Below are 12,631 nucleotides of genomic sequence, written 5' to 3' on the forward strand. Positions count from 1 at the left end.
ACAACAATAATCAATTATAAGAAGTAAATGAGGGAACAAAATCAACGATGATGCTACCTAGGTTTCTGGCTTGAGCAACTGGGAAGATGCTGATATTGCTAATAAAGAGAGGAAACAGGAGGAGGCCGCAGCTTGGATCAGGAAGATAAAGATGTCAGCTTCGGAGAGTGTAATGTCATGCATCCCATACACACTGTAATAAACATAACAATGTGTTTAAGTACCCATTCTCCCATCCCATTTGAGAATCACATCTTTGACCATCTGCAGCTATGTCCTATAACTAGAAGGATGCTTTCCTTTAAGTCATATAAACCAGGCATGTCAACATCAGAAATGTGTACTTTATCAAATGTTTTATTTTCCACTGCCATCTTTGCAATTATATTATCCATATTCACCATAATCTATACTTTAAGAACGTTTCTATGTGAGTCCTCAAAAGTAAAAATATAAGTTCTACCTTTTGGAAAAAAAGAATTCTGAATGACAAATAGCTTCAAAGAAAGTCTACAGGTAGTGCATTTTTCAACTTGTTTACAGAAACTTTTATGATAAATTATTAAAATATCACTCTGAAATATTAAGCTTATATTAAAAATCTTAATGGATAAATTGTGATGTTTTCACACCTGATTTTAGAAAACCCCAGAATTATAATTTATTCCGATGTGGCTTTTACAAAAACGTATACATACATTCAAAATGTGACAAATCTTTTGCATCTTAGAAATTAAAATTACAATATACAACTGCATACACTGAGCTTTATATAATTACAAAAGAAAATTAATAAAGGATTTGTATCAATCCCTCCCTATCTAGTCAGCATTACCTTCATTTATAAAAGTAACAGAAAACAATTTCTATGCTACTACTAAACTGATTTTACAAGTAAATATACACTTGTATGAACACCAAACAGAAACTTGATACACAGTTATTCCTCAATATATAACTGTGTACTTGCTAATTTGCAATGGTCCACATATTTAAAAGCACCAGACTAGTTTTACCCTTGGTATGGCAATTAGTTGTATGATCTCCCACTGACCACAAGAAATTAAATATAGTACACTGGGAACAGTTACTACTATTTATATGAGGGGGGAAAAGGCTGAAAGAAAAGTTCAAGAAAGATTCAAAGCTAAGGCAGGGGGGCGGGGAAGAGGAGAGGTTAGAATACCAGTTCAGTAACTAGGAAATAGGAAAAAGAACAACTGAAAAAGAAATGATAAGCAAAGTGTTCTGTACAGAAGTGATACCTTGTTCTTTGCAATTAATGGGAAGAACCATAACCAAAAAGACCAACCAAATGCAAGACAGAAAAACATCTGTGATGTTTTTTTAAAAAATCCAAAAAAAGTGAAGAGGAAAAATGGTCATTTTAAATATCTTGTATTTTGTATCATTTAGAATATAATTACAACATTATTTTTATTCTTAAGGTATACTATTAATATTTGAGCATAACACAAATAAAAATGGCTCGCACTTCAAAGTCGACATCTGAACTGGAAAATAGACCAAAAACACTTAGCATACCTGAGCTACCAAGACAGCAGTCAATCAATAAACAGCAGCTGGTGCAGAAGATGCACTTAGTGCAAGCAACTGTCCTCACCAGGAAAATATCCATGAGTAAGCAGGCACTAGTCTCTCTACCCCCCGGAGAAGGAAATGGCAACCCACTACAGTATTCTTGCCTGGAAAATCCCATGGACGGAGAAGTCTGGTAGGCTACAGTCCATGGGGTCTCTTTACCAAAGGCCAATGGCCAAAGGCAGAAAGGACAGTGGGTCTTCCTGGTTCCACTCTCTGAATCTCAGAGACTGTGACACTTCCTTAGTCAATGGGGCAAGTGCCTGTCAGGTATGAGCCTGACGGACCAGTAGCCATCACAACAGAAATACGGAGACCTATTTAAAAATTGTTACCTTCCCTATCACCTTGTAATATAGAATATTTTTCCCCTAAAATCATAACATCATAAATAGAAGTCACAATCCTGATCATCCAGCAAAGGGGGATCTAGTTCACTCTACAAGATCTGCTGTATGGCTTTAAAAGTACTGTATTTCCACTCGAAAATTAGCTTGTTATAAAAGATAATACAACAGTAACGCTGTTTGATTTCAATATGGATTAAATATGTATTTGTGGATTTATGTGCAAAGGGACCACTTGGGCAGCATTTAATCTATCAAGAATTATTGTCAGTTCTAAACAAACACTTAGAAGACAATTCACTTCTAAACTGGAGACTGCCCACAGTATATAAATCTAGTTGATGAGTCACAGACTACTAGTTCAAAATAACTAAAATAGCCAATTGAAGTTCAAGACTAGAAAAACAAAATCAGCAGTTGGGTAATTTAAACTTCAAAAGTGATCACAATATATAACTTGTAATTTATATGATCTAAGCATCAGTAGGATACGCACTGAAATCTGCAGTTAGAAACAAAAAGTGAAGATGTCACAGTGTTTAGTCAAGAATAACAAGGACATAAGGCTGGCTTAAGCTTTCCCACCAAAACACTGGATATAAAAACATCATATACAGCTAAAAATATTAGGATATTGGGATGTCATTCTGAAAATAAACAGAAACAAGAAATATTTTAAAAAATTATCAAATGCAGACTAAAGTAGTAGTCAGAGAAAAATATTTTTTACTGGGAAAATATAGCTATTTTGTTCTCATTAAGGAACATTTTATAGACTACTTTTTTCCTACAAGAAATAACTAATAACATTATCTTCTAACAAAAAAGGTGCTAATTTCTAATCAGCAATATTCCTTGGTATTCCTAATTACTAGAAAATACAAATTAAAAATTCAAGTTGGCCAGGTGTTATTCCTAGTATTAGTAACTCCTTTCATTCTACTGATTTCTTCAAGGGAGCGATTCTCAAGTAGAAATAACCCATCAGAATTAACTGGGGACCATCCTGAAAATACACATTTCCAAATGTCATCCCTCAGAAATGACTCGCCATGTCTGGAGTGAAGTCACAATAGCTATGTTTTCAAAAAAATTTCCCCAGTGATTCTGACTGCTAGTTGAGGATGACTGCTTTAAGAGATGAATTACCTACTTGTTCTACTCAGTAGAAGAGATCTTAGTAGGTCAACTACTGCTGAAACTTTGTCATTATAGCACACAGAGCCATCAGTAGCAAAGAGGGAAACTCCACATTTCATTACTTATAGTAAAAAGAAAAAAAAAATGAAAGAGATCTGGTAAAATTACTCAAGGAACATGCAACCATACTTGAAAAGACGTTCTACATATTTATTTTAAAGTGTTCATTTAGGACAAATGGTTTTGCAAATGTATAAAAATAAATTATGGATTAATCCATCTTCAATATGTACATGGTCCCTTAAAAGGATTTATATTTTATTATCATGAAAAATGTATTTCAACAACCTAACAGTATTCTTAAAAGTTAGGAATTTTAAGAATTCTAATAGAAAAGTTTTAGTATTCACTGGCAGAAAAATAATGAAACTTGGAATGATTTCATTAATATTTCAAAATATAATACTGTCTTGGCTATGCTATGCCATATATCACAAGAAAAATCTTCATCACTAAACTATACTAATCCCAAGTGGCGGCATTTTCATTTAAGAACAAAGCACAAAAATACTTTATAAAAGAAAATGTCTCATCATTAAAACTTTCAAAGCTGAATGCTTTAAACAAAAATAGCTGAGGTTTGATTTCACAATATCAAGTTACCATAAGCACTTTGTAAACATACACCTATTACAGGCTATCAACTTAAAGCCAGTTATCACTAAAAGAAGATATAGTAAAAAGAAATTTCAGTGCAAAAGCATATAGCAACTAAATTTATCAACTGACTTAAGACAATTTTAATATAAAATCACAACTTAAATCCCATAAGATAAAGTAACCCTATAAAAGCTTAAAATTAAATTAATTTAAAAGAAAAAGCTCTACAACAGTTAGCAAGTTTTCTTTTCGTTACTATTCTCTAGTAAAAGCCTTCTTTTGATTAGCTTTCACAATGTCATCAGGAGATGCTGATTTGAAGTCAAATGGTGTTATTGCTATAAGAGGACTTATTTCTTTGTCTTTTACATCTTGAACTTGTCTACTATAAAGAAAAGCCTTATAGAGATCAAAGGTGCGTCGCTTGCAGCTTTTCAATGGGTAACGAAGACACAGGGTTGAAGCGAAAGCTGAAGGTCTGGCAGCAAGGGCCTTGGTCCAAGAGAGAGAAAAAGGCGGTTTCCTAGGCAGGGAGCTTTTACTGTTTTTCTTATTATCCTTAGCAGAATTGGAATTTTTCCCTAATTTTGAACTTAGAACTTTAGTTTCTGGTATTAGAGCAACTGATTGGTCTACTACAGGTTTGGAAACAAAATCTGGGGCTTTTATGAGGACACTAAGATCAATATTCGAGTCTATTCCAGGTGACCTCATTTCAGATAAACTGAGCATACAGGAATCTTTCCTAATCTGAGGGTTGTCTATATCAATCGTTTCTGCAATCAAATCAGAAAGTGACAAATTCTCAAGGTCTCTTGTCGGAGAAGCTTTACAAAATGCCAAAGACGATAGAGATCCTGTTAACTCTGATACTCCAGTTGAAGACTGATACCGATTTGCTAGTTGTGACAAGGGAAAAGATCCCAAACTGAGATCTGTGAAACTGGCAGATGGCTGGTGACAAAAATCAGGTAAAGTAAAGCACTGGCTTGGATTGTTTTTCTTGTGTTCTTGAAACAGTTCAGCTAGGGATGGACTTTCACACTGAGAAAACTGCAAGTTGTCATTCTTTAATATGCAATTCTTGTTGCTTTGTTCAACTGAAGAAACAATTCCAACTTCAGTCGTTTTACTAGCATTTAAATTATCAAGAGCCATATTTTCCAATGAGTTGGTTAAGAGCAAAGGATTATTTAAACTTCCTAAACTGTTTTGTACTGGAATGTTTTGCAAATCAGGTACTGAAGCATTCTGAATAGATAATGAGTTATTAGGTGCTGTGTTTTTTATCATTAAGGATTTTAAATCTGGTATGCCTTTGAAGGCAGAATCATCTTTGGAAATACACTCAGAAACACGAGGTCTTAACAAATCACCATCTAGACTCTTTGAAGGTAGACTCTCGACGCTATCTGTGGGTGGTAATCTGACTGATGGCTGACTTTTATAAGAATCTCTTGGCATATCATCAATTAGGTCAGCTAGGGACAGCTCTTTTGTTAACTTACATGATTCTAGTTTCTTTTCACTTTTAGGTCTGTCAAGTTTCTTTTTTTTATGGAGTAAATAGTGACTTGGTATAACAGAGGAATTATGATATAATCCATATTTTGCTACTGGGGCAGAAAAATCAAAGGATTTGCTGCTGCAATCCAAATGGTTTGCAGACTGAGGACAAGAGCTGCGAACATTATCAGCTGAAACTTCAGAGGAAGATAATAAGACTCCTTACCTTACAAGAGCCATTAATTTTCAGATGAATAGGTTGACATATGCAGAAGACAGTCACAGCAACCAAAGGGAAACATGAAATGAGGCATTTAATTACTAGATGTTTCTTTTGATCATGACATGAATAAAGTGATACTTGATCATTATTTAATAAAAAGTGAACATTCTAAAAAAAAATAAAGGATTTTACCTTCCTTTAACCATCTTATGTGACCTTCACACTTTGTTCACTGATATATACAAAGGTAATTACCAAGTTAGTAAATGTGCTAATATTTACAAATTTATGTGAGGTTTTAAGTTATTCATAATCAAAATTTCTCAAATTCAAAACATCTAAAAAAATCAATGCAAAGAACTAGGTTCATCTGTATTTTCAATGTATTAAAAACAAGTAAACAAATAATACCATGTAACCTCTACTGTGATCTAGGGTAACCTATTAATATAGTTGTCACATTATAGACTTATTCTCATACTATTGGTCAGTTAAAAGCGAATCCCGGTGCCCCTCCAAAATGAAAAAAAAAATTAATTTACATAAAACAACCCTTACTTCATAGTAACAGGCAGCACACAATTTCACTATGGCAAAAATCTAGACTTCAGGTTATAAGAAATATCAAACCAGTTAACAAATCACCATGCTTCTACTGACAGATATTACACCAGTTAAGATAATTAGCTCCTTTCTCAGGTAGCCTAAGTTATAAATTTAACCTCAAATTCTAAACATTTAAAATTAAAGATCTGGCTATGAAATGAAAGAGTAGTAGAATTATAATACTTAGGATATTTAAGTAAAACTAAATTATATTCAAAAAATGCTATAAGCATAGGAGGGATTTTTTTGACATTGTCTGGCTATTGATTTCCATCTCCCAACCCTTTAGTTAAAAAAAAACACCACCAATAATTAAAAAGATGCTCAAGAAACTAACAAGAAGCAAAAAATGTTTTGTCTTGCTTTTATCTAATTTTATTTCCCTTATATTCTGTCAGTTGCAAAAATAAGCAGGGAAATGATCAAAAAATAGGCTTTAACAGACTGAAGAGAAGACAGCCAATCAGCTCAAAAAATTCACAAACTGCAAAATCACTTGATAACAATCAAGAATTATTGTAACATGTAAAAGTTTCTGCCCATTTTTCTTAAAAGCTCAATCAAAATCAAAGCCTCTTTTAAAGCATTAACTGCAAAACTAAAAGAGAACAAGTAAAAGCATACCTTTTGCTGTCTTTCCTGTAGATATTGCTCCCTCACTCCTGACTTTCAAATTCTGCACTTTATCTTGCTCCAGAACCACTGACAAAGCCTTCTGCACATCAAACTTGTTCTTCAGAACTGCTTCAATCAATATGTCATCTGGCACAGCATCTCCAAGTACCTCTCTCATGTGATCAAGGCATGAATAAAGACGAGCTAGAACAGACAGCAATAATTAAAAGGTATACTCAGTAGTGTCATGAAGGATCCCTGAATCTTCAAAACTGAAACAAAGGATTTGAAATTACAGTAGGATGTTCATTTCTTGTAATTTGCCTTGGCAAAAATTACAATGATGATATTTTTATCCACAATATACCTAGCTTCCCTGCTTAGAGGAACAATTTCAATAACCACTATAATAAATGTCTCCAAAGTTAATACTGATTAACGCTTGAAAAAAGTGTCAATTGTGAATCTGCCTGCAATGCCGGAGACGCAGATTCGATCCCTGGGTCAGGAAGACCCCCTGGAGGAGTGCATAGCAACTCACTCCAGTATTCTTGCCTGGAAAACCCCATGGACAGAGAAGCATGGCAGGCTACAGTCCATAGGTATCAGAATCAAACATGACAGAAGCAACTGAGTATGTATCCACACACACACAAAGTCTATTTCAGTCAATGAGGATGATGAGGTCCATACTGATGATTTCTTACATGTGTAGAAAGGGTTAATTTTGAAAATATTTCTAACTTACTAGTGAATGGACAAGATAACCTGATACAAAAATGCCATAAAAATTAGGAAATCCAGTAGATTAACGAGTAAAATGAACATTTATTTTAAACACAAACATTTAAATCTGGGTGACTAAAATCTTTAAGGATGTTTATTTTCTAATGACTATTTTATAAAAAGTAATTACTAATAATATTCATTAATAATGGAAGTTCCATGAGAGCAAAGGCTTTATATCCCTAGATCTTAAAGTAGTATGTGAGACTACTGAATAAAAATGCATGAACATATTAACTTTTATTTGTATAGCAGGTGACAATTTTACTTTACACACACACACACATCTTCTGTAATCCTCACAGTAACTCTATGACTTAGATATATCAAACTACAAGTCATAAAAAGGACTGAAAATTATGGCACTACTTAGTTTAGCAGTAATCAAAATAGAACTCAAGTTTTCAGATTCCCTAATCCATGAAATCAGTCCACAGAATGTATTTTACATTACATTTTACATGCTTACATACTGAACAAGGAATCTACTGGCAATATCCTTTTTTCCCCCAAGTATATAATACTTTCTCCATTGCTCTTTTTTCATTATTAAAAGTAAATTCTTCAAATATTTGGGTAATTCTGCTTTGCTTTAGTCCAAAATTAATTTTAGGCTAATAAGCTAAACTTGAAAAATTATACCTATTTCATAAAAACATGAATTAATAAAACTGGAACAGAATACTTAGTATATAGCTAGCATCATGGTCTATTCTAATTAATTATCGCAACTGTTGTCCACACATACACAAAGGGTAGAGATATGAAGTCAGGCTATGTTGGTTCATATCCAAATGCCACTTACTAAGCAGTACAACTACCCCCAAGTGACTTGGTGTCTCATTTTCCTCCCCTATAAAATGAGGACAATAGCTGGCCTATCTCATAAGGCTGTCATGAAGATTAAATACGCTAATACATGAACAGCACTTAGAACAGGACCCAGAAAGCAATTAGTAGAGGCTAGTTACAATCACTACTATTGTTACCATGCAATTTTTTTCATGCAATTATTAATACTTACATATGTCAGGTGGGAATGATTAACTTTCATTCTCAAACATAACTCTGAATTTCATACCTCCTTAATCATTCTGAGGCACAGCAGAGAAAGTGTAAGACTTCTACTTTATTCCTACCTTCTCTCCCCCTACAATGACAACTGTACGCACTCTTTGAAAATATAATAAAAACTATGGAGGAGTTTATACAGCAGTTCGTCTATGAACTTTTATCCCACTTGTCAAATGTATCTGCAAAGTTGATATAGAAAATTTTAAATCCTCTGTTGTTTCCCTTTCTGCTTTCTAATTTTGTCTGTCTGTGCTTTCTCTCTATTTTTCTTGGTTTGGGTAGCAGCTGACGTATATTGTACCGATTTATGGAAAGATCAACCCTCAGATTTATATACTTCCCTCCTTCCTGTTTTCAAATTGTTATAAATTTTCAATTTAAAAATATTCATAGAACAAAGCCAGAAAAAGAGTACACTCCAGAGAAGGAGCAACAAGCTGAGCCCTGCTCAGCACCAACAGTTAGCACTACTTTTATACCTGGTGATTTTGGTTCTACAACACTATTCATCAACCTACGACTGGAGCAGTATGTCTGAAACTACGTCACATTTGAAATTTATTTATAAAAGACAAAAGCCAAAATATAAAATATCTTTGTTAAAATGTTTAAGAGAACTAAAAAGAAGCAAACTCAGAACCAAAGCCATTACCGTTTACAAGTTCTATCTTGAAATTTAATTTACATGACTGTGACCAATCAGGATATTTGTATAGTGTTACTCTGAACTCATTATTATTTTTAATAAACACTAATGTTTTGGAACCTAACATTTTGCAAGGAAATGAGCTTCTGTAATCTAACCATAAGCTCTACATACAGCTTATAAAGCAATAAATACTGATAAAAGAAAACGAATCACGGAAGTTTCTCTCCTAAGGAGATTTCAATCAAATTCCAGTTACTGAATAACCGCCACACAATCAATTTTTCAACCATATAGTTAACCATATAGTCTTCACAAAACATAATTAAAATTTTCCTTGAAGATACAAGATATAATGGTAGTTCATACCATTACTACCCATGATTAATATTACAAACAATAAAACTGATAAATAACATGGTAAATTTCAGTAAATTATTAACCACTTTCAGATAAGAAACAGACTAATTCTTACTATACCTTGATCAATTCCACTTAGCTGATGATTCACAAGAGAACTGGAGAATTCTTTCAAATCTTCATAATCATATTCTTCTACGGGTTCAACAGCTGAAGGTTTGTCACGTCGTGAGTAAATAAACTGAGCAGCTAGAATATAAAATGATGGAAGAATGCTGTGCTATAACCATTTCCCATTAACCTTTTTTTTTTTAACAATAGAAAGTAAAAATTAAAGATTCTGACCTCCTACCTAAAGTCATTTGCCCGCAGTCATAATAATGGATGAAAAGAGAAAAAAACTAAGACAAAACATATCATACCCCAAATTCTGCCCAAATGTCCTTACTAACCATTTGCTAATCTCTTCTAATTGTCTTCATTCTTTTCTCCTGTCTCAAACACTGAACTTACTTTCTCCACAGTTCTCAAAAATTATCTTTCCTAATATCTCATGCTTGCCTACTACTCTAGCTTCCCTGAAATTTTCTTTTCTATGGTACAAATATTTTAAAACTCATATCAAATTTGCTCATTTGCATAATTAAGAATACTAAAAACAGACTAGTTCAAGTTTCACTTTCCAGCAGTCCATGGGGTCGCGAAGAATCTGACATGACTGAGCGACTTCACTTTCACTTTTCTCTTTCATGCACTGGAGAAGGAAATGGCAACCCACTCCAGTGTTCTTGCCTAGAGAATCCCAGGGACGGGGGAGCCTGTTGGGCTGCCATCTATGAGGTCGTACAGAGTCTAACTTTCAGACAGAAGTCTGTGCTACTCTGCATAGTGGCAGTGTCATTACTCAACACATAACTGCACATTATATATTTCATTAAGAGGAAAAAAGACAAAATATCAAAGTGATAACATATGTTTGAATATCATACACAAAAATACAAGTGACCAAAGGAGAAAAGCATCAACCATGCCCAAAGTGTTCACTCTTTCACATCAACTGGATGCCCAACGAACTCAATTCTTCAAGAGTGGTGTTCACAATTGTGAAGGAATAAAATTAAAGTATTAAGTTTAAGAAGGATAAAAACATCAATACAGTATTCTGAAGGGAAGGTGTCATCAGAGATTTTATATTATTTAGCTTTCTGGAAAAGCACATAACATGCATCTCTATTGCTCAGCATTCCCACATTTGACTTCTGGGCATGTTTTCAGGAAAGCACTACCCATAAATGTAAGGGAATCTAACTACATTCAAAATTTATAGATAATGTGTATATAGACAATAGAAAATACTATGGCTTAGTGTAACACCTACACTCAGAAAGCTATGGTGTAAGTGCTATTTATTCATAGTATAAACCAACAATGGCCTTACAGATTAGCAGGAAAGGCAAAAAAAGAAAAGGTAGTGACATATTTTAAAAAGCCAAATGAGTAGTACAGATGACAAGTGCGACAGAAGCACAGAAGATTAACTGATCACTAAAGACTGGAGCACTTACAATAAAGAAGGCAAGAACAGAATAAGAGAAATACAGAGCAGCTGGGAGAATTTAATCTATTCTGCTATAATGCATGTTTCCTTAACATATACTAGTTTATACCAAATGGTCAACAGGGGAATGATGAGGGTGTAACATTCAAGATGCTTTGGTTCATGAGATTCTCCCCACCCCCAACACTTTGTAAAGCAAATACAAAGTTCAACCACAGAGCATTATACTGTAATTGGAATTGTACTGTAAAGTTAGATAGCCCCACACTTGTCCTCTTGGCTCAGTTTGGCTGCGTCCCGTTCTGTGCTTGCTTCCTGCTTGGCTCTCTAAGACCTGTCAGCATTTTGCCTTTGCAACACTATTCATTAGTTTCAACTCTTCCTACAAGTTTATCAAGCTTTCACCTTGCAAACATGTAACAAAATGTAAACATTTATCAAAAATATTTTGTTAAATGTAAAAAAATATATTTTGTTAAATTTAAACATTTAACAAAAACATTTCCTTGAATGTAACTTTATTTGGAAATTAACATAACTTTCTAAATATGTAAGTATTTTCATTAGATGATTTTTGGTTTTATTAGTACTTTATAGGCTGAGTGATCTGTCATGACCCTGTTCTTTCCCACAGGCTTTGTTATCTTTTACTATACACATTTGAGGACTGCAGTTTTTCAAGAATGCATATATTATGCTGTATACATATCACCATTTCCCCCATCCTCCACAAGTAAAATACAATACTGCCATTATAAAGTCAGCATGCTTAAATGGTAGGAAAAATATCCTATTTCACAGATTTTCTAAGATAATCACTGTTTCACATAAAAATATCTCAGAATGAGGGATGTCTTACAATCAAGTGGTATCTTAGTATTACATAAAACTTAGATTGACAGCTGATTTTTTAAGTGATATGTAAAATAACAGTATGTCTTACAATCCATGGCTTTTTAGATACAATAAAATGTGGTAGTATTAAAAAATGTAAACCAGGCCATTTTGTGCTCGATGATTTTCAAATTTCTTTCCTGGCTGTAAACTGTATTCAGTTTAGCCTAAAGGTAACAAATATACTTTCCTCAACTTCCTCTCATAGCTCTCTGAACTGTAAGGAAAAACCTAAGACAAATCAAATATTAAGTGAGAGAAGAAATCAGATACTTTCATCTGCAATTTTCACTTAGAAAATATTGACAAAGAAAATGGAAGTTGTCAAAATCCAGGCTTCCACTCTACCTCCAAGGAGCTATTCTTCCTGGAAGGTTTTCCTACACTCTCCCAAACATAAATCCAACTCAGAAATCTATACTCTGGCCACTGTTTTAGAAGTAAATGATGGCTGGATTTGTTGAAGAATGGGGAAAGAGAGTGGGCAGGAAAATTCCCCAGGGACAATAGCTACCAGGAAAAAAGAAGCATCCAGACCTCTGAAATTGAAATGAGAGTCAAAAGGCAAAAAAAAAAAAAAACTGAAATAAAAGCAATGGAGAGAAAAGGATAAA

The 12,631-nt window shown here is 33.7% G+C and overlaps 1 protein-coding gene across 2 annotated transcripts in view; it reads right to left on the minus strand.

Annotated features, from left to right (window-relative positions):
- HBS1L (HBS1 like translational GTPase) overlaps positions 1–12,631 on the minus strand; it is an 86,801-nt gene that overhangs the window by 61,122 nt on the left and 13,048 nt on the right. For both annotated transcript variants that reach the window (XM_052645690.1, XM_052645689.1), the window contains exons 3-4: positions 9,686–9,814; positions 6,709–6,903 (exon numbers count right to left, since the gene is read on the minus strand). In XM_052645690.1, coding sequence (XP_052501650.1) covers positions 6,709–6,903; positions 9,686–9,814 — 324 coding nt within the window. The remainder of the gene's footprint in view (positions 1–6,708; positions 6,904–9,685; positions 9,815–12,631) is intronic.

This window comes from Budorcas taxicolor, chromosome 9 (genome assembly GCF_023091745.1).
Source record: "Budorcas taxicolor isolate Tak-1 chromosome 9, Takin1.1, whole genome shotgun sequence".
Lineage (NCBI taxonomy): Eukaryota > Metazoa > Chordata > Mammalia > Artiodactyla > Bovidae > Budorcas > Budorcas taxicolor.